At 36.8% G+C, this 24,239-nt stretch overlaps 1 protein-coding gene across 1 annotated transcript; it reads right to left on the bottom strand.

The window, feature by feature from the left end:
• Nucleotides 1-3,924: 3,924 nt before the first annotated feature.
• Nucleotides 3,925-4,446, bottom strand: LOC113768789. Its single transcript, XM_027313277.1, has one exon. The coding sequence runs from the start codon at nucleotides 4,444-4,446 to the stop codon at nucleotides 3,925-3,927; it is 522 nt and encodes a 173-aa protein (XP_027169078.1).
• Between the last annotated feature and the right edge of the window lie 19,793 nt (nucleotides 4,447-24,239).

Here is a 24,239-nt window from a genome sequence, read left to right as displayed (position 1 = left end):
GTGTAAGAAGCTAACAAACCATATGGTACAGACAAAATAAAGGTCACACGGACGAAAATCACATGGGGCTTCCATAATCTAAGGGGACTGCACGCGTGCCCTCGGGATTTGAATTTATGGTGCTTCGTTGGAATTGTTCTTGTTTAGCTTGTGAATTTTTCTTTTGTCTGATTTTATATTAAATGTCGCTATAGGCAAATTTCTTTAATTTCTAGTTGGTGACAAACTACTTTGTATATGAGCAAACCATTGGTGATATATTTCTCATCTTCGAAGTATTTAAAGCAACCAATATTAAGGATAGCAGTGAGCACCCGCCCCGCAGGGGCTAATGGGGCGGGGGGCGGGGCGCTTAGAATTGGGGTCGGGGCGCAACGGATCTTCTGTCCCACACCTCGTGCCATTCTGTATTTCATTTTTTATTATATTACTATTTCTCTTACATAAACACCATGTTTTAGTTCTTTTTTGTTTCTTACATAAAACATGGTGTTTATGTAGGAGAAACAGTAATATAATAAAAAATGGGACAAAGAATGACACAGGGTGTGGGACAGAAGATCCGTTGCGGGCAGGGGGTGGGGAGTGTACCTCCGCCTCATCCCCCGCCCCGCCACCCGCTTTAAAAAATTAAATATATAAAATATATATGTATGTATATAATTATATATAATATATAATTCAATTAGTTACAAACTTATGATAATGATATTATTAGTTTTATGTATTATATAATGTATATTAGTATATGAAATATAATTGATATTATCAATTATACTAATAATTATATATATGTACTAATACAAATTATTAATTGGTTATACTAAATTTAATAATACATTTATACTAAATCCCTAATTACACTTAATACAATAACATTTTTTTCTCAAAAAAAAAAGCATAGGCACAATAATGAATTAGTAATTGTATTTGTGTCAAAAGTGAAAACTTGACTACTTTAGTTGTATTTATTTCATCATGTTGGATTGTATTCAAATAACTTTTGTTTGATTGTTTTTATAAGTTTCAATTGTGAAATTACAATGAATAATAATTTAGTGATGTGTTAATATTTTAGTACTTGATTATTTGCTAAAATTTAACTATAATAAAATTATATAACAAATTTTTATTAGCCCCATAGAGGCACCCGCTAGGGAAGCGGGGGCGGGGGGAATTTGTAGGCAGCTCCCCCGTCCCCCGCCCCGTTGCCATCCTTAGCAACCATGTGTCCTGCGCCACCAGAAAGAATATAGACAAAGCACATTCATGATTTCGAGTTTACTTAGTGATTCTAAAAGTGCAATATGTCAAAACGATAGATATAAATATAAAAAATTTAAAAAATTAGAAGATAGGCTATTTTTTAATTTGCATTTATTATATAAATCGTATGTCATTTAAAATAAAAATTTTTAATAATTTTATCAATAGATGAATAGTAAACACTCAATTTTTTTGGGCTCACTTGTATTATGATATTTTCTCAATTTAACTTTACATTTACCAAAAAAAACAAGCACCAAATATCACTCTTGACCAGTGAGCAATGATCATTTGTTAGACAAACCCATAATTGTAATGCACCTATTTAATGAATTATAAATATAAATAACAATTAATGTATGAGCATTTCTTTGTTATGTATGAAAGAAGTTACCAACATCAATCAAGTGATCTACAGTTCAACTTTTCTTTCAGAAAAGGAAATTAACATCAATGTGAGATCATAAATTTCTAATTTAATGCAAGGAAAAAAATTGAGATGAGCAAAAAGAAAAGAAAAAAGGATTTTCTTTAATTTGGAGCATATGAAGGACATTATAGGTGTTACCCCGGTATATTACATCGAAAAGATATAGAAAGGTTAAATTAATTGATAATAACTTGAGACTTGATATATTAATAACTTATTTTATGCATTATGGTTTCGTGATCTGTGTTCAATATTAATTAGAATAGCCTTCCGTCTTTGGTTACAATTATAGATTTTTAAATTATTTGTGAAGTGGTAAAGACTCGTTGTACGGTTTACTGGGAAACTTAAAATTTCTTTATATCAAGTGGATTTGACAATAATTTCACTTCAAAAGCTCATGCCAATTTCACACGTAAGGTAGGCATGATGTCGCTGTTCTCTAACGCAGAAACGTACGATTTGATTACGGAGTCAGTTCTATTGTTATGATAATGAAAAACTGCTTTTCTTGTCTCGATTAAACATGATTAGCTTTAATCAAAATTATTAGTAGTGGATTCTACTATCTAATAGTGTATCTGGTGATCTGCTACCATATAATTAGGTGGTGCCGGTATATCAAATCTGGATTTTATATTATATATCACCTAACTGTAGAATAGAATATAATGGTACTGCTTTGAGATTATTCTTATTCGTTTCAGGAAAAAAAAATGCTAAATCTTACTATTTAGTGATGGGCATTTCACATCTTTGAAGAATTAATACGCTACCTTCTCTCTTTGGCTTTGTGGTAGGGTAGCAACGCATCTATAGAATCTAGCACATTCATTTCCATTTTACCCAATTTGATTTTTACATGCTAATTTAAAAATGGACAAACTCTGCACCTCTAAACCTGAATTATATTCTGTTAGAAAATTGAACATTTTTGTTATTTTTACATTGACCTAAAACTTTAGCAATTCCTTCAAATAAATAACCTTTTTTTGTTTATCGGAAGCAATGGATGAACTAGGTTAATGCTTTCTTTTCCTTTTACCCTCCCTACAATCCATATTTCTTGTCATATCTTAGCGATATTTAGCTCTTATATTCCTCCATTTAATTCCTTAATTTGAATTATTTTTAAAAAAAGCCTCACTTTTCAGTGATTGGTTGTGTTAGACTTCTATGGACGCATAAAATGCTAGACTTGGACGTTAAATTCTTTGAACTTCTCCAGGTTCAACAATTACTGGTACTCCAAAACAATTACTTGTACTGCAATAATGATCTAACCACATATTATCCAAAATGCAAAAAGGAATATCTGATCTAGTCCTGAAAGTTTGGAATGGCAAAATCATGGTTTTCACTTAAAGGTAAAACGTGGGGTAATGTTAAACAAAAAATCAGTTTCAAAGCGCATTGAAAATTCTGTTATTTAATCTACTTTCAGAAGAATGACATTATCAATGTGAAATTTGAGTATACTGCTATGTCAAGGCCTCTGGAAATTGCTTTGTCTGAATGATTGTATGTCTAAATATTCATTTTCCTGTTCCTTTTTTTTTTGGTCCTTTCCCTTTTCCAAAAATTATTAAAAATGAAGAGAAAGGTAAATTCTAGACATAGCAAATATATTTAGCAGTGGAAAAGACTACTCTTTTGTGGATGATGTGTAATTGAAAAGAAAATCATAAAGACATTTAAAGGCATTAAATATCATGCGTACCGAATGGAGTGAAACAGAACAGGTGTGTATGAATGCTTAGATAGTTTTTTTTTTTTTTGAACATGCATATTTACAGATCTCATGTATATCTTTTTCAGTTTTTTTCATCATTCCGCTTGAAATCAATGTTAAAAAAATGATTAAAAAAAAAAGTAGCGAAGGCAGAGATCCAAATTAGCCCTTCTCTTGCTCCTTGGTGAAAGGAAAGGAAATGAAGTGGGATTTATGAAAAGTTGGCTAGTTGGGAAAAAGAACTTTGGAAGGTTCCTAACCTATAAATCTAGACCTATAAGCCTAAGGTCATTCCAAAGTTAGTCTACCCCGAATATTTTATGGCTTATGGCTTTTTCTTCGTCTGCTTTGTCCATTAAATGATTCCATTTACTCGATCAGGTCAATCCAAGAAAAGGAAAGGTTGCATGGCATTTCTTAGATGGTTCATTTGATTCTTCTTCTTTTTTTTTTTTTCCAAACGATAACATTGCATTAAACATAACCGGATACAAAGTCAGAGCAACTGCTCCTGTAAATCAGCCTGAGCTAACTCAAGCAACCACGCTGGGAAGCTAAGCTTCCATTCAGCTACATCAATCAGTGTTATAGCAAACTTTGCTAAATAGTGACTTACATAGTTGTTGCTCCTTCTAGTATAGGAACAGCAACATTTATCAAAATCTTTCATCAGCCTCCAAATATCCAACTGAATTGTGGCTATGCTGACTTCCTCCTCCCTTGCATTGATTTTGTCCACTACTAGCTTACAATCCGATTCCAGCTCCACTTTTCTCCATCCCATTCGTTTAGCTATTACCATAGCTTCTCTTATTGCCAGAGCTTCCTCCACCTGTGCCTCAGCACAGCCTTCATTTGGCCTCGCGCATGAACCTACCAATTCCCCTAAGTTGTTCCTGGCCACTACAGCCCACCCTGCCTTGTTACGCTTTTGGTCCAAAGCTGCATCAGTGTTGAGCTTGATCCAGCCAGCTTGCGGTGCATCCCATCTCCTGCTCTCCAACTGCCAGATTGTCATGTTTTGCTCCCCCCCTTATGCCAGTTGAAACTCATTCCATTCCATTAGTGCCTTGTTAGTCACCACCATAGGCTCACTGCTCCTGTTGTTGAACTGCTTATTATTCCTGGATTTCCAAATCTGCCACAAGATGTTTATCGTGAGAGTTATGTGTTCCCTTCCTCTCTCTCGAGCCACAGCCCCCCTAAGTTCTTCCCACCAATGCCAAAAATTATTCCTAAACTCCTCCAATCCATCCCACCTCAATGGTGCCACCTTCCAGATTGCTCTAGCATTACAGCACAGAAAAAACATATGCTCTAATGTCTCAGAGCTGTCTCCATAGCACTTGCACACATGATCCCCCTTACCACACTTTCCCTTCACCACTGTATTAGTTGGCAATATTCCTTGCAAACATTTCCAGATGAAGTGTTTGAGTTTATTTGGCATGCTCAAGCCCTACAGAAAACTCCAGTTTTGAGACTTGATCATCCTACTATTACTTGGTTCTGAAGTTCCTCCATGCTGACACTGTCTTCTCTTCATTTCCTTGATTAGTTTATAACCAGTCTTGATGGAATACACACCAGAACTTGATTTTGCCCAATAGATCCTATCCATTACCTTCCCCAAGCTCAATGGTATCTTTAGTATCTGCAGCCTGTCCTTCTCCTCAAATTCCTGCCTCAGCAATTCTCCATCCCACTTGCCATCCTTGATCAACTCATTAACCCTCTGAATCTTGCTATCAACCTTCCTCTGAGATCTTATCTTCCCATCCTCTACCCCTGGCAATCACCTATCTTCCCAGATTTTAATAGATTCCCCATCTCCCACCCTCCTTCTTAGTCCTTCCTCCAGCACTTCTCTGGCACTCAGTAGACTCTTCCAGCACCATGAATCTGAGCCTTTTGGTTGTACATCCCATATGGATTTCCCACCAAAGTACTTCGCTTTCATAACTCTACTCATCAGCAAATTAGGCTGCATCAAAATTCTCCATATGTGACAGCCCAACTTTTCCCTAAGGCGAACCAAAGGGTTTAGCGGACCGCCTGCCCAACTCTCGCCAGGACTCACTCGCTCACCACAGTCCTCGAATCAAATACATCCCATAACACAGGGTACAACCTCAATAATAAACGAAATAACATTTTCCCAAGCCTAGCACGTATACGTACATATATTCAAATCTCAAAATAATACATGCCTAAATAGAACAAAGGTTCTCAAATTTGAACCGTACAAGTACAGTCATTCAATCCCAACCACACACCACATAGACATGAAGGAACACCTTATATATATACATATTTGGAAGGTTTTACAAATCAAAAGTAACATTGGATCATAATACTATCAGGTTGCAACCACAGAGGAGCTATACAAAAGAAAATAACTATACTAGCTCAACTCTTCCTTCAAAACCTTGATTTCAAAACATGGAACCCTGTAAGGAAAACAAGGATAACAGAACGGGCTGAGCTTACGCTCAATGAGGTACCAAACATGTAAGCAGTTAAAAGCATGGCAATTCACGCTTAACTAATCAACAATATATGCCAGGTATAAAGTAAAGCAGTTAGATACATTGGTCTAAAATAGAAAGGATACAGGTGGCTCTCAGGAGCCAGATTTCTGGCAGCAGTACTTGATCCCAACTCATTGACTCTCCGTCAACATATAAAGAACAACCATGTCCGTTACACCAACTTCCGTCCACCAAACATACCCCTTACCGGGCCCGAACACCTCAACAGAAACAGAAGTGGTAATACTCGAATATACCGGAATCAAGAGTCTCAATACCCAAAGATTCCCAGAAACAGACTACCGTGGTTCGTTATCTAATCGACCTAGCCTTGCCGGCTCGACTCGAGTAACTAACCACATGATTTGAGCTCAGAGGTCACAGACTTATGCAAAGAACAGATACAGATAATAGATACAGAGAACGAATACAAACTTATACAGTATGCAGGAAACAAAGTAACCAGGTGAGAGAAACGAGAGAGATAAAGTACACCCTCGTTTCATACAGAGTATACAGAAATCACAGATAGCTCAGATAAGCAACAAATTACGGAAGTGGTACACTCACCAGTTCAAGTACAGGTACTTCCAAAAATTTCCACCCAAAGTGGCCTAATCACCGTGAAACCCTAAGAATAACAAAGGTAAAACAGTTGAAATTTCCTCATCCAAAACCGAGTAAATAGGATGCACAAATGAGGATCGATTACTAGTCAAGTACCTCTCCAAGTTATATACTAGTAAGAAAAAATAAAAGATGGCTTAAGAATAAAAGAAAACGATTGATTCTAAGGACATACATGACCCCAAAACCCCTCACTCCTCTCAAAATCATACTTACAATGTTGTACTAGCTCATATCTCAAGGTGAAATTGAAAGTGAGAATAATTCCAAGAAAACAGAATTTTTCCAGTTTTGCACACCCCTGATTGAAAAATCGTATCTTAGGATTCTTAAGTACGAAATTGGTAAAATTTACATCGTTGGAAAATAGACTCAAAGGGGTAAAATTTCTCAGAAGACACATTTAGAAGATTCAGATCACAAGCCAATCAAATTCGAGCCTCCAATTGCTGTCTTAACCAGAAAAAGGCAGAGCAGGTATACGATTTCGGTTAACTTTGAAAAATCACCATAAATCCCACAGATCAAACCAGAGACTGAAATTTACACGGTTCATAACCCTATGAATCTAGTTTAAAACACAACAAACGAAACTCAATTCCGATATTTCGACATCCAGATATTACAGATTTCCCAGAACTGCTCCGGAATTCCTGCGAAAATTTTAACAGCATTTCCCCTTGTTTTTCTTACTTTTCACCCTACAATTCATCACCAAATTCAACCCAAATCAACCACAACCTCAAACATAATTCACAAGCTATTAAAAACATCTCATTAGGGTCACAATACCCTTCATATATAGTCAATTACAACACAAGTTTAATAATGCAACCGAAAACCAATTTGAAAGACAATAGGCCTAACAGCAGGTTTGACGTCTCTCGATGTTTCGATCGTAACTTAAGCTACGCTTATCGAATTAAGACAAATCTTATAGCATTTCAAAGCTAAGACAGAGACCTACATTCCTTATGAAGACCTCCAAAACCAAATAATGCATTTTCATGGTCAAAAATCAGAATCTCTAAGAAAACAGAAAACTGTCAGCGAATCAGGAGTTGTGGCAGTCATGGGTATTTCGGTCATTTCACATGGTACAGTGCTCCGATTGAGCTGAAATTTTGCAGACACCTATAAAACATCATTCTCTACAATTTTCATGTTTTATACTAAGGCCAATTCGGCCTCTATCTAGGTCAAACAGTACCAGGCAGAACAGGGTTAATTACAATCCCTAAACTGGAATTTCAGCACCAACCAGAAATTTTCCGCAACCAATCATATCCAACATATACTATCTCCATTTTACACTATAACAAGCCCTCAATCCATGACTAAACCATGATTATCATATAAAACAGAAAAATAGCAATAATAAATCAAAATCCATCAAAACTTCACTTCCAACCATAAACACACCATAAATCAACATGTTCAACCACTAAAACCACTAATTTAACATTATCAAGACTAAAGAAAGAAGTTCTTAGCAACTCACCTTGTAAACTCAAGAAAAGAAGCAACTTAGCACCTCCTCTTCCAAAACCACTCCACCACCTTCTCTAATCTTACTTAGCAAAGGGTTTTTATGAAGAAATTTGAAATTCTAGCGGTTGGATCACAAGATTTGAGCAAGATTTGGAAGAAATAAGTTGAAGGTTTTGCTTTCTTTTTCTCTCAAGACTCACGGCCAAGAAGGAGCAAATGAAGATGATTTTTGAGTCAATTTTGATATTTGGTAATGGTAAAGTAAAATGGTCAAAGTCCAACATCCAACCATATTGCAACACCTAACACCCTTTTAAGTTCAAACCTATCCCTTTGTCCCTCCATGGTTAATACATCTAAGTAACCTCTAATTATCTCCTAGCACTTTGGAAAATTAATATCACTTAATAAAAAATTTTAACTAGTGGTCAAAAATATATCGCACTTACCGTACTAGCGGGTCCCACGTCTACACTGCACTTCAAACTTGTCACGAACTAACTTAAACTAGGAAAACGATTTACAAACTCTCCTCACTTATAAAATCTCTGGAAAAATCAAAATAATTGAGTATATTGAGGGAAAATGCACACGAGAAAATAAAATAATATAATATAATATTAAAACAAATTACGGGTCCTCACACTCTCTCCTCCTTAAAGAAATTTCGTCCTCGAAATTTTCTTATCACTGGGATCTATCAAAATCTAAGATAACCAATGGATCATACCTTCTACGTCTTCAGACGAGTCAGGGACCTGAGAATGTTCCAGGGAATATACCCGAGCCGGTACCTTCGATCCAGTCCCTTCTCCTTTTGACTGTCCAGGGTTGGTCTTGGTTGGTTGCTGAGAATTGATCTTGGTTGGTGGCTGAGAATTGGTCTTGGTTGGTTGCGGAGTCCCTCTCCCTTCGCGCAGTCGGGCTGGACAATTAGCAATCCGATGTTCGGCACTTCCACAGCGCAAGCATTTTCCTTCTTTCTTCCAGCAATTTGCCTCCGTATGATTTGGCCCTCCGCAATATCCACAGGGACCACGAGTAGCAAAGACCGATCTCCCCTGAGAAACATCAAGCGACACCCCCGGTTGTCGTACCCCCTCCTTTCCCTTTCCAATCTTAGGGGGTGTACTCTTATCTTCTTACTCGGAGCTACTCCCAAGAAAGCCCCTTTTCTTGGCTTGGAAATTTCGCACCTGTAATCTCGCATTTTCAACTCGCTGGGCCTTCTCCACAGCATCACTAAAGGTACTAAGTTGGGCTACAACCAGGTTCTTTTGAATCTCAACATTTAATCCCTAGATAAAACGCCTTATCCGCCTTTCTTCGGTTACAATTAGTTCGGGCGCAAACTTAGATAACCGAGTAAATTGACTCTCATACTCGGCTACTGTCTGAGTTCCTTGGCGAAACCGAATGCATTCATCTTCCTTCTTTTTTTGGATTAGAGGAGGGAAAAACTTGGAGTTAAATTCTCTCATGAAATTCGTCCACGTCCTCGGGGTTTGTTCCATTTCCCATTTCATTCGAATTACGTTCCACCAAGAATGGGCGGCTCCTTCTAGTTGAAAGACAGCAAATGTCACATGTCTCTCCTCAGTGTAGTGTAATGCAGCAAAAATATCGATCATCTTTTCTAGCCACCTCTCAGCCACGTCAGGATCAGGGCCTCCGGAAAATTTTGGTGGAGAGAACTTTTGAAATCTTTCAAGGACTCTATCCTCGCCCTCTACATTATTACCAGGGTTTTCAGGTTGAGGATTAGGGTTTTAACCCTGGTGTTCTACTACATGGGCTAGCAGATCGGTCATGCGCTGAATAGCAGCGGCTACTTGAGCATTGGGTCAACCCTAGGTTCAGGATTTGGTTCAGGTATTGGTTCCCGATTACCCCTTTCATTCGAGGGTTGCTTACATCCACGCCCTCGACCTCGTCCACTACGAGTACCCTCCATTGGTCTAACCGATCTATGGTCGAAGCGTGAAAATAATATTAAAGATAGATATATGCATGAATAGATAACAAAAGGTACACACAGATCAAAAGACAGGTATATATCTAACACGACTTTATCAAACAAATCACACGGTATCAGTTAGATACAAGCAAAAGGAATTTCCATGAAAGTAGCGGGGTCATCAAAGGTACTATATACCAACTAGGCTAAACGTACAAAACAACGAACGAAAACGTTTCCCCTCTAGGGCTCCGTCCACGATCCACGTCCACGATCTTAGGCAGGGTTGAACATCCTTAGTGATACCCTAACACATCGCATGAAGTTCCGTAGAGTCCAATTTCTAATTCACCCAAGTCATTTCTAACCAGGTTCTCATCTCTTTCGCATCCGGGTACAAGAATCCCAACTAAGGTAATTCACGACTCGAGCCGACCGGTCCCAAGAGTAAATCACCTATAGTAAAGATCCTACCCGACACACATACCTATCTTCCTCAAGTCTCATATCTTATCATAAAGATTCTTACACCTATAAGAAGCACGGTTCATAGCTTACGCCCAAGAAGAGCACTTAATCCTTTAAACACATTCACGAAATTAGGACCATAACACCACTGGCCCAAGCTCACTCCGGGCAGAGACCACACGAAACAGCTCTGATACCAACTGTGACAGCTCCACTTTCCCCAAAGGCGAACCAAAGGGTTTAGCGGACCGCCTGCCCAACTCTCGCCAGGACTCACTCGCTCACCACAGTCCTCGAATCAAATACATCCCATAACACAGGGTACAACCTCAATAATAAACGAAATAACATTTTCCCAAGCCTAGCACGTATACGTACATATATTCAAATCTCAAAATAATACAAGCCTAAATAGAACAAAGGTTCTCAAATTTGAACCGTACAAGTACAGTCATTCAATCCCAACCACACACCACATAGACATGAAGGAACACCTTATATATATACATATTTGGAAGGTTTTACAAATCAAAAGTAACATTGGATCATAATACTATCAGGTTGCAACCACAGAGGAGCTATACAAAAGAAAATAACTATACTAGCTCAACTCTTCCTTCAAAACCTTGATTTCAAAACATGGAACCCTGTAAGGAAAACAAGGATAACAGAACGGGCTGAGCTTACGCTCAATGAGGTACCAAACATGTAAGCAGTTAAAAGCATGGCAATTCACGCTTAACTAATCAACAATATATGCCAGGTATAAAGTAAAGCAGTTAGATACATTGGTCTAAAATAGAAAGGATACAGGTGGCTCTCAGGAGCCAGATTTCTGGCAGCAGTACTTGATCCCAACTCATTGACTCTCCGTCAACATATAAAGAACAACCATGTCCGTTACACCAACTTCCGTCCACCAAACATACCCCTTACCGGGCCCGAACACCTCAACAGAAACAGAAGTGGTAATACTCGAATATACCGGAATCAAGAGTCTCAATACCCAAAGATTCCCAGAAACAGACTACCGTGGTTCGTTATCTAATCGACCTAGCCTTGCCGGCTCGACTCGAGTAACTAACCACATGATTTGAGCTCAGAGGTCACAGACTTATGCAAAGAACAGATACAGATAATAGATACAGAGAACGAATACAAACTTATACAGTATGCAGGAAACAAAGTAACCAGGTGAGAGAAACGAGAGAGATAAAGTACACCCTCGTTTCATACAGAGTATACAGAAATCACAGATAGCTCAGATAAGCAACAAATTACGGAAGTGGTACACTCACCAGTTCAAGTACAGGTACTTCCAAAAATTTCCACCCAAAGTGGCCTAATCACCGTGAAACCCTAAGAATAACAAAGGTAAAACAGTTGAAATTTCCTCATCCAAAACCGAGTAAATAGGATGCACAAATGAGGATCGATTACTAGTCAAGTACCTCTCCAAGTTATATACTAGTAAGAAAAAATAAAAGATGGCTTAAGAATAAAAGAAAACGATTGATTCTAAGGACATACATGACCCCAAAACCCCTCACTCCTCTCAAAATCATACTTACAATGTTGTACTAGCTCATATCTCAAGGTGAAATTGAAAGTGAGAATAATTCCAAGAAAACAGAATTTTTCCAGTTTTGCACACCCCTGATTGAAAAATCGTATCTTAGGATTCTTAAGTACGAAATTGGTAAAATTTACATCGTTGGAAAATAGACTCAAAGGGGTAAAATTTCTCAGAAGACACATTTAGAAGATTCAGATCACAAGCCAATCAAATTCGAGCCTCCAATTGCTGTCTTAACCAGAAAAAGGCAGAGCAGGTATACGATTTCGGTTAACTTTGAAAAATCACCATAAATCCCACAGATCAAACCAGAGACTGAAATTTACACGGTTCATAACCCTATGAATCTAGTTTAAAACACAACAAACGAAACTCAATTCCGATATTTCGACATCCAGATATTACAGATTTCCCAGAACTGCTCCGGAATTCCTGCGAAAATTTTAACAGCATTTCCCCTTGTTTTTCTTACTTTTCACCCTACAATTCATCACCAAATTCAACCCAAATCAACCACAACCTCAAACATAATTCACAAGCTATTAAAAAAATCTCATTAGGGTCACAATACCCTTCATATATAGTCAATTACAACACAAGTTTAATAATGCAACCGAAAACCAATTTGAAAGACAATAGGCCTAACAGCAGGTTTGATGTCTCTCGATGTTTCGATCGCAACTTAAGCTACGCTTATTGAATTAAGATGAATCTTATGGCATTTCGAAACTAAGACAGAGACCTACATTCCTTATGAAGACCTCCAAAACCAAATAATGCATTTTCATGGTCAAAAATCAGAATCTCTAAGAAAACAGAAAACTGTCAGCGAATCAGGAGTTGTGGCAGTCAAGGGTATTTCAGTCATTTCACATGGTACAATGCTCCAATTGAGCTGAAATTTTGTAGGCAACTATAAAACATCATTCTATACAACTTTTATGTTTTATGCTAAGGCCAATTCAGCCTCTATCTAGGTCAAAAATTACCAGGAAGAACAGGGTTAATTACAATCCCTAAACTGGAATTTCAGCACCAACCAGAAATTTTTCGCAACCAATCATATCCAACATATACTATCTCCATTTTACACTATAACAAGCCCTCAATCCATGACTAAACCATGATTATCATATAAAACAGAAAAATAGCAATAATAAATCAAAATCCATCAAAACTTCACTTCCAACCATAAACACACCATAAATCAACATGTTCAACCACTAAAGCCACTAATTTAACATTATCAAGACTAAAGAATGAAATTCTTAGCAACTCACCTTGTAAACTCAAGAAAAGAAGCAACTTAGCACCTTCTCTTCCAAAACCACTCCACCACCTTCTCTAATCTTACTTAGCAAAGGGTTTTTATGGAGAAATTTAAAATTTTAGCGGTTGGATGACAAGATTTGAGCAAGATTTGGAAGAAATAAGTTGAGGTTTTGCTTTCTTTTCCTCTCAAGACTCACGGCCAAGAAGGAGCAAATGAAGATGATTTTTGAGTCAATTTTGATATTTGGTAATGGTAAAATAAAATGGTCAAAGTCCAACATCCAACCATATTGCAACACCTAGCACCCTTTTAAGTTCAAACCTATCCCTTTGTCCCTCCATGGTTAATACATCTAAGTAACCTCTAATTATCTCCTAGCACCTTGGAAAATTAATATCACTTAATAAAAATTTCCAACTAGTGGTCAAAAATATATCGCACTTACCGTACTAGCGGGTCCAACGTCTACACTGCACTTCAAACTTGTCACGAACTAACTTAAACTAGGAAAACGTTTTACAAACTCTTCTCACTTATAAAATCTCTGGAAAAATCAAAATAATTGAGTATATTGAGGGAAAATGCACACGAGAAAATAAAATAATATAAAATAAAGACAAATTAGGAGTCCTCATACCATAACTGTTTACCCAATAATGCCAAGTTGAAGTCCTGTAAATCCCTAAATCCCAGGCCCTCTTCAGATTTGATATCTGTCATTCTACTCCATTTTATCCAGTGAATTTTCTTTTCATCCTCCCTCTGCCCCCACCAAAATTTAGCCATTTCTGAACATACATTCTGACACAATGCCTTTGGCGGCCTACAGCAAGACATCACATATGCAGGGTAGGCTAGAATGACAGACTTCAATAAAGTCTCCTTTCCTGCTTGGCTTAGAAGTTTTTCCTTTCAACCCCCAAGTCTTTTAACTGCTTTCTGTCTAATGAACTCAAATACCTGTCTCTTTGACCTTCCTATAACCATATGAAGCCTAAGATATTTGCTCTGATGGACCTCTCTCATGCCTTCCAGCTCCTTAAGCACCTCTTCCTTTCTCCTTTCTTTGACATTTTTGCTGAAAGAGATGGAGGACTTTTCTTTGTTGATCAACTGGCCAAATGCTCATCCATATTCTTCCAACACCTGCATAAGCTGCACAGCCTCCCCAACCTTGGCTCTGCAGAAATTAGTGAATCATCTGCAAAGAAGAGATGAGACAAGCTAGGAGCTTCATTAGCAATCTTCATTCCTGACATACTGCCTGGCTATTAGCTCTTCTGAGCAGAACAGAGAAACCTTCTGCACAAATCAGAAATAAGTAGGGGGATAGGGGATCCCCCTGCCTTAAACCTCTAGAAGGCTTGATAAACCCCCTTTTTTCCCCATTAACATTCACAGAATAGGTGACACTAGTAATACACTCTAAAATCCACTGAATTCAAATTGGACAGAACCCCCATTTTTTGCATCATCTTTGCCAAAAACACCCATTCGACCCTATCATAAGCCTTAGACATATCAAGCTTGATAGCCATATAACCATCTTTTCCAGTTCTCTTATTATTAAGAAAATGAATACTCTCATGTGCCACTAGGACATTGTCCAGAATCTGCCTACCAGGCACAAAAGTAGACTGAGAGGAACTAATGCAACAGTCTAGCACAGTTTTAAATCTGTTGACTAGAACTTTTGAGATGATCTTGTAAGTGACATTATACAAGCTGATAGGTCTAAACTCAGTAATCAGATTAGGTGAATCAATTTTAGGGATAAGGCTGATCAAGGTCTCATTTATGGATTTTAGGATATGACCAGAGTGAAAAAAACTTTGAACTGCACTAATAACATCACATTTGACAACATGCCAGAATTTTTGAAAAAAGATAGGGGACATACCATCTGGTCCAGGAGACTTGTTTGGATGCATGGAATTTACAGCATGACTGATTTCTTGTTCAGAGACTGGCCTTGTCAACTTTCTGTTCATGTCAGCAGTTATAGTCTGTGGGATCTCCTCCAAAATAGCACTGAAATCAGTTGGATCATCAGACGTGAACAAATGCTGGAAATAGTCCACAATTTCCTCCCTAACCTCCTCCTCATTCCTACACCACTCCCCACTTCTCCTTTTCAGCCCATTAATCCTATTCTGCTTCCTCCTACTCATAACACTAGCATGGAAGAAGCTAGTGTTTTTGTCTCCCTCCTGGAGCCATTTAATTCTTGCCTTCTGGCTCCAGTATACCTCCTCTCTCTTGTAAGCCTCCACCAGCTTCCTCTTTAGTCCTATAATTTTTGTTCTATCCTCTCTGCCCTGACTTTCCCTCATCTCTTTAATTTCCTTTTTAATCTGTTCTATCTGCTTTTTTGAGTTCAGATTCAATTTTTTGCTCCAATGCAGCAGATTCATACGAACTTGTTTAATTTTGCTCTGCACTCTATACAACCTTGACCCCTGTTGCTCCTTCCCCCATGCCTCCTTGATCACCTCCCCAACCCCCTCCTGCATAATCCATCTCTTATCAAAGGCAAATCTCCTCTTCCTTGGTATTTCTACAGGGGTCAGATCTAGTACCAAGGCACAGTGATCAGAAGCTTCTGTTTCGGCATGAGTAACTTTAGCCTTTCCAAAATTTCCACACCACTGCTTAGTACCCATCACTCTATCAATCCTTTCCTTAATCACTCCTTCATTGTCCCAGTTATTACACCAGGTCCAAGGCACTCCCTCAAAGCCAATATCTATCAGGCCAGTCCTATTAATGAAGCCAGTGAAACTTTCAAAACTGCTAGCAGGCCTGATGCTACCCCCCCACTTCTCCCCATTAGACGTGATATCATTCAAATCTCCCATTAAAGCCCAACAATCACCCCAAATCTGTGTTCTCCTCTCTAGCACCCTCCATTGCTGCTCCCTAATCTTATCATCTGAACTGGCATAGGCACACACACACCACCAATCTCTACTACCTCCCTGATCCCCAATAAGTAACTCTATAGTAAAACTAGTAAATAAGATACTTTTCACCTGTATATGCCTCTTCCAGATCACAGCTAAACCACCTGCAATCCCCATAGGGTCTACTACAAACAGATCATCAAACTTTACCCATTGCTTAACACTATTTATGAAGGTCTTTTTCTTTTTTGTCTCTGATAAGAATATCAGAGATGGAGAGTGGGCTTGTACAAGTTCCTTAAGTTGGGGAACTATCAAGGGGCTCCCCACACCTCGGCAGTTCCACACCAGAGCTCTCATTGAGCGGTGGGAGCCCCATTAAGGGAGGGCTCCACCACCTCAGTCAGCATCACCACATCCTCAACCCCTTCAAACAGCCTGGCTTTCTTCTTACAACCAACCTCCCTCAGGTTCCTTTCCAGCTCACCCCCACCTGCTCCCTGTCTTCTCTTTCCTATTTTCGTGCCATTCTGTACAGTTTCAATCTCAGACAGAGGCTTCCTCTTACTCACCTCCTGCACCAGTCTTTTCCATGTCTTACTGACCCTATATTTCCCCATGCTAGTTTTATTACCCTGGTCTTCCTGCTGATCTTCCCTCCCTCCCTTTTCCCCCTCCTTCATACTCCTACCCTTGTGCAAACAGTGGTTGTTCTCACCATCAACCCACATCTTATCCTTACCACTCCCTCCCCCCACTGCACTCCCTACATCCACAGCCTTGAGCATCAGCGAGTCTCCTCCCTTATCTACTTCTGCTACCTCCTTTACCTCCTCTAAAACCTGCCCTCCATGCATACTCTCTTGCCCCCTACCACATTCTTACCAATCCCCTCACCCTCCTGCCTCCCATTCCACTCTTCTCCTTGGCCCCCCCAGCTGCTGTTCCCCAGTTCCCCTTCTCATTGGATTGAATATCTGTCTTCCCGTTTCCCCTATGGAATTCTTTAGTGTAGGTAAGTAGAGGATACAGTTGGCTCCCAGTTTCCCCATCTGAGCTTTGATCCCGATACCCCCCTTTCCCTGATGTTTCATGTTCCCCATCATTCCTGCCTTTCTTCCTTGGGCTCCTAGGGAAACTGGCTCGAAGCCAGTTACCATACTGATTCTCCCTATCCATATTTACCCCTTTCCTATTGCAGATTCGCTCATCATGTCCTATCAGTCCACAACAGAAGCAAAAATCAGGGCATTTTTCATACTTAAACTTAATCCATCTAGTTCCTCCATTACTTTTCACCATAGTACCTCTAGGCAGAGGCTCTTTAAGATTCACTTCAGCTAAGATTTTAAGATGTTTACCTTCCTTGCCCCCTCCCTGAGGAATAATGACCTCTCTTACCCCTGCAAATATTCCACCTATTTTACGCCCAGCCTCCTTAGTAACCCAGTGGAGGGGTAAATTCCAGATCTGAACCCACACTAAAGTCCTACTAAACGCCTGCTCCTTCTCCTCTAAATCTGCCTGCCATTCCAGTAAAACCAGAGGCTGGCCATCATAGATCCAAGGTCTTTTGCTAAGCACTAATTCAATATCCTTTCTAGACTCAAAAACAAATTGAAACATATTGACCTTGATCTCAGTAATTTTTACGTTTCTCAACTGAGGCCACACATTAGTAGCAAAACTCCTCATACCAGTTATGTTAGCTGTTTTTCCCCCAAACTCTCCCTATTAGACTCAATCTGCACTCTTTCACACCTTTTTCCAAATCCTCACTCCCTAAACAAACTCCCTCCCTCTCATTCTCAGATAAGGCGAATTTCCTCATTACCTCTTCAATGTGCTCCATCTTCGAAGATCCCACAGTCCAAGCTACCGCCAGTTCCAGATTGTTGCAGAACCAGTTCAGCTCCAGAAATCGTCACCGTTTTCTAGCCTTCCCCCTAGATCAACGATCTAGCTGAGTAACCTGAAAGGCACCAGACAAACAGAAGACACAAAACAACAAAAGAAAAGAAAGAAAACTCAACGGCGATCACGAAGCAACACCTCCCGCGAACTAATTGATGAATTATATGGCTATCAACTGTAAATGTTTAGGCTAATCTAAAGTAGATTGATGTACTTAGCTGAAACGACTAATTTGGAAAGAATGCTAAAATAGGAAAGAAGATTTGATGAAGAGGATCTGTTATTTTGGGATTCGAAATTTTTGAAAAGTTGTTAGAGGAAGCACGACTCCCATAGGAGGGAGATTTCTCTCTCTAGAATAGAGAGAAAGGGGCTCTCATAGTGAGAGACTATCCCATTTGATTCTTCAATCATGAAAAAATTTCAAAAATTTTCTCATGAGTCATCTCATAATGCTTTGACAGATGCTTAATTTCTATTCTTTTGAATTTTCTTAGAAGGATGACATGGTGTAAGAAACTAAGTGCATGTGAATTAGTACATACAACTACCCTTGACCTCCAAAATAGTGAGAAAGTAAGAATTAAAGCACCTTACTTGATTCTAACTTAGGTACCCCACACAATGAAAATGGTGAAAATTTGCAGCTGCAGATTTTGAAAATTATATACTATTTTCGTGAAGTCTAGCATGGTAGACTTACCCTAACCAAAAAAAAATGAAAGAAAAGAAAAATGATGCCAGTGAATATTATGCTTTATGCTCAATTCTATTTAAAAATTGTTACTGATTGGCTAATGATGTTGGTTAAGTATGTAGATTCTTCAGAATTTTCAAAGTAGCTACTTGATTGGCAGGTAAAAAAGTAAAATGCACGTTACCACAGATCATCAGAAATTAATAAGCCTATCAGGATGACATTTTACACTTTCCCACTTTATATTTGATGAACTCTCATGAAAAATACATATCTTGTCACCTTCGTAAACCTACTGTGCTAAACATATTTTTATCTTATAAAGTTAACAAGTAAACAGTTCATAGGAGAGGGCTGGTTGAGTGGTAAGGCAAAAAAGATTTTAAGTAGAAGGCCCGAGTTCAAAACCTTTAACTTACAAAAAAAAAAAGAGTAAATAGTTCATAGGATAAGGTTTTAAACACACACACACACACACACACACACACACACACATATATATATATATATGGGAAATCCAATAGTAAGCAACAATACAACTTAAGCAATGCTCATGAACTAAGAGATGGTCCACCTCTTTAATTTTAGGAATTTCATATTTGTGTCTATCGTTTAGGAATATCGTGATTTTAAATCGCTTCTTATAAATGAATTACATGTCTATATACGCACACACACACATGCATGTATATATGTGTGCGCATGTATGTACGTATATGTGTACGTCTATGTACGTATGTACGTACGGTAATCCAAGTTTACGCTTCCATCTAATACAACTGAAAAATATGTACTCCCTCCATTCCAAAATTTTCATCACACTTGGGAATCCAACTTTTTATTAAATGATTTTCTAACAGGTGCCTTTAGGACACACTTTAACACACCTAACATTTACCTAACCTATCACATGTTATCCTCCCAGACATTTATATACTTTTCCTATTTAATCTTGCCTACTCTCCTTTGTATTTATTCACTTTTTCTAATTAATTTTATATTTTAAAAAATATAACACTTGAAATATATTTACAGATCGTTTTATTAATAGCGATTTGACTGTAATGTTTGGATTTTTCTTTCCAATCTTACCCATCTAAATTCAAATTTTGAATTTGAGTGTAACATGCATTTGATTAAAAATAGGGACAATATTAAAGAAATAGATCAAAAAGAGTTTTGATTTTCTAAATAGAAAATCATTTTGAGTTATTTCAAAATCAAAACTAGGACAAAAGTTTTGGGAAGATGGGAGTACAATGCTTTGTTGATCGAATAAAAAGAAAGGTGACTGGCATATCCATATACACAATATAACATGTCTTGGTTGGGCCCGCGTCTTAATTGGATCTTTGCCGCATATAATTCAGGAATTTGCATTGAAATTGCAGCAACTTGTTTGCTTCACTTCATTAGTTTAATGTGGCTTTAATCTCATTCATTTTACCTTTTACTCAAATATATATATATATATATATATATATCCTATTTGCAGGTATCCATGACTATCGCTAGCTACGCTTCAGATAGCTAACCATCTTCACAAGTTCTTCATTTATTTATTCAGAGTAATGTACTCACATTCCTAATCTAACTTTGTTAATGCCAAATTGTAGCCGATACAAAAGCTTTTATTATTTTTAGTAGCAATAGTTGCATGCGCTTTAATCATCAGTGCCTAAACTCGGCAAACAAGGCAAAAGTTGAGATTAATCTTTTTTTCAATAAAAAGCAAATTTCATTAACAAATTGCTGAAAATCATCTAGCAAGATTTGATCTACATCACTGTCATAATGGCAGGTTAAACATGCACTAAAAATTACAAATATGTAATTTAACAAATACAATAAATTTGAAAAATTATGAACAAATCTGAAAAATACAAAATATTTCAAGTTGTCTTCTAATAGATAGACCGTCACAGCTCCCTTCTGTATATGTTGCAATTGTCAGATCTAATAATCAACGGTTTTAAACTCCAATAGTAATGATAAAATCTGTCGAAATAGATCGAAGATCTAAAAATATTTCAGATCTAACAATTGGAATTGGAATAAATTCAAATTTAATGACCAAAAGAAAAAGAAAAACACAAAAATCTCCATATTAATCCCTAGGAGAATAGAAAATTCTCACAAGAAATCCTTAGAAGAAACAGAAAACTCTCATAAAAAAAAATTAGAAGAGATTTTATTAGAAAAATAAACAAAATGAAATAAAAATCAGGGGAGGGAGACCATGGTGGGATCTTCCTCCCTAAAGAACCGTGGTCTCCCTCCCTAAAGAAAGGTCTTTGAAAAGAGAAGAGGAAATAGAGAGAAGTTGGAGAAAAAAAGAGGCAGAGAGAAGTGTACTCTTCAAAAAAGAATTTACAATTAATTTGTTCATTGTAATGCAAATGATATATTATTCAAATTGGAGACCAATTAATTCTGAGATTGAAAAATATTTCATGATTGTTTTAACTGGTGTTGAATCGAAGTTCATTAAAAGAAGTCCCAAATGTTAGTTTTTGGATATAATGGAAAGGTGAAACCAAATCGAAAAAGTATTAGAAGTAAAACGAGACAATAAATATATATGTATGCATTTAGCCAATAAATTGTATGCCAACCGTTGCTTCTGTTGTATCAATGTAACAAACTCAAATTTATTAAAGAGGTAATAGACAAAATACGGCCTCAATAACCTCAATTAAGAACTCATGTTCGAAGAAAAGAATCAAAATTATCAATCCACTTCTGTAGAATCTTAGAATCAGTTATTTATTTTCTGATAAATAACTCCTTATGAGGTTGATTATGGGGACGGGAATAGTCAAATTTTCAGTGTATAGAGGAACAGCTTACATATATTTCCCAAAAAAAAAATTACAAATGCTATATCTTTCATGGAGGACTAATAATAATGTACAAAAATCGGATTCATATACATCCATAAAAAAAAATAAGGAATCAGATCGATGTACCATCTCGTATTTTATGTATGCGTTGACAGTTTTGTGCGTTCATTTAAGCTCATAGATGGAGAAAATTATAAACAAAATGATACAGCCCTAAAATTATTTTTGCGTAACTAAACTTTAGCCATAATAAGTTCTTAGTGGTAGTCATGTTGTAGGTTAAATCATGACTTTCAAATTTCAATATTATAATTTTCTTTTAAAACTAAGTGACACAAATATTTTTTCGTACATATATCCTTCAATTTCAGCGCATGACAGGCATTAAATAAAATAATTAGTTCAACTGCTTACCCAAAAATAAATGGAAAAAGCTCAACTACTGTAGACTATTGAGGGTGAAGAACCAAGTGTTGCTGAAGTTATCATCTCCACATATTAGGACTTCTTTGGAAAAAGGATCCTTTCCCTTAAAATCCTATATTTTCCTCACTTTCAGCAGCACAAAATCTTGAAAAGCATTTTATTTTTGTCTCTCTTTTGAGCTCATGTTCGACACATTGCCCTACCATTAATAATTTTAAACCCTAGATACACTTTTCAAGTTTCACAAATTGCTTTCTTGTCGGCCATAACTTGGTTGAAAGGAAATGTAAGTTCCACCTAAGTTCAAAGTGAAAGGCAAGAATAATACTAGTCATTTTATATTCCTCCACTCATGTCAAAGTTAGAGACTCATACAACTTTTGGAAAGAAAAGTTATGAACACTTTGATGATGTCTTGTCGGCCATGATTTCACCAATATCTTGAGGACTTTTATAATATACATAATTTTTTAAGGGATAATTTCAGAAACCTCTGGTGAGGTTGATATCTAATAATGATCCATGTTTCTTATATTAAAGTCATGGTGGAATAGTAAAGAATGTGGGTAAATTAAATCTAGTCAAAATCAATCACTTAGAAGGATTTGGTGAATAATTGACACCTTAAAAAATTTCGTGGACATTTATAAAGAAGTCAAGAAATTTTTTTAGGGAATATATTTTAATACATGATGTAGTTTAAGTGGTACTAAAAGCTAAAATAATCTATTTATACGTGTGAATTTTTAAGCTGCAAATTTTGCTTTTATTCAAACACAACAAAAATAAATAGTTCAAGTCAAGAAATTTATACCTTATAAAAATTTAACTTTATTTTATTTTTTATTGTTGTTGTAACTTTATAAGTAAGATAACATAAGGATAGTATTGAAATAAAAGTTTTATCTTGGTTGTATTTCCTCTAAAGGGGCTAAAATTTCACAAAAAAATGCCAATCTAAATGAGGTAAGTGAGATTTTAAAATTTTCAGAGGAGTCAAGTGATATTATGAAAAATCTCAAGAGAGGTATCTTAAATTTTTCCTTTCTTAAAGTTGTCTTTCTTTTTAATATTGTTTTAGTAAAGAATAGGTGAAATTTAAAAAGTGAAGAGAGAATAGGAAATTTGAATTCAGGATCTTTATTTGTTGAGATCTCAATCTTAACTATTTGATTAAAACCTCCTCAATAACTTTTATAATATACACAATAATTTGTTTACGGATAAGTAAAGGGAGCACAGAGTCTCTAGACTTAACGTTAAATAGTTGAATTAATTACTCATTTTTGAATTGCACGGTATAAAACAAAACTGTAAAGCATAATCATTGTCTTTTAGAAAGGCTAGCTTCCACGGTACTATATTATATTGTTGATCAGGAGTTGGCACTTTGAACACTTTGTCAACAAGACTCGAAGCTTTACGAAACTCTTTCCACATCTTCAAACACAAATTTGAGATAATTAAAATGCAAAAAAAAAAGTGAAATAAATAAACAAATACATATTGCTGCAAACAGATTGTTAGAATTTGTACCTATTAATAATTAAACTTTTGAAGCAAAAAAAAATATTTTGTACAAAGTGCTGCTTGATACCAAAGTAACGTTGAACATGTATTCGGTGGTCACGTGTTACCATTCGAGAAAGAACTTGTCCAGATAACAGAAACCAGAGGTACTATTATTCTGGAAACATTTAATTAAAAATTCTTTCCCATTTCTTTTTGGTGCCTTCAGAATAAAAATAGAAAGTTATAAATATAAGTTCGATTAACAAAAAAAAAAAAAGATCCCGGTAATAGTAGCACTATTGCACTAGAAACATTTTGTGCTACTCGTCAAAGATTAAAGGAAAAATACATTAGTACTTTTAAATTTATTCGTCACTATGTTTTATTTTACACCTAGAGGTAAAAATAACCTTTGCCCATTAATCTGACATCATTAACCATTACTGAGATAGATGGATCACGGGCATGAAATTTACTAACAAGAGTAATTTGCCCAGTCGCTTTAGGAAAAGTATAAGTAATAAGAATTCAAGTAACAATATCAGGAGTGCCAACAGTAATACAGAAAGCAGTTGATTTTTTTTTCCTTGCTC

Source organism: Coffea eugenioides, chromosome 1 (genome assembly GCF_003713205.1).
Source record: "Coffea eugenioides isolate CCC68of chromosome 1, Ceug_1.0, whole genome shotgun sequence".
NCBI classification, from domain to species: domain Eukaryota; kingdom Viridiplantae; phylum Streptophyta; class Magnoliopsida; order Gentianales; family Rubiaceae; genus Coffea; species Coffea eugenioides.
The sequence above is the reverse complement of the archived record's forward strand: the minus strand, read 5'-3'. Positions and strand labels throughout refer to the sequence as shown.

Bases quoted from the DNA above. Each gene is read 5' to 3' on its own strand.
- LOC113768789 (XM_027313277.1), bottom strand. From the start codon at position 4,446: ATGACAATCTGGCAGTTGGAGAGCAGGAGATGGGATGCACCGCAAGCT.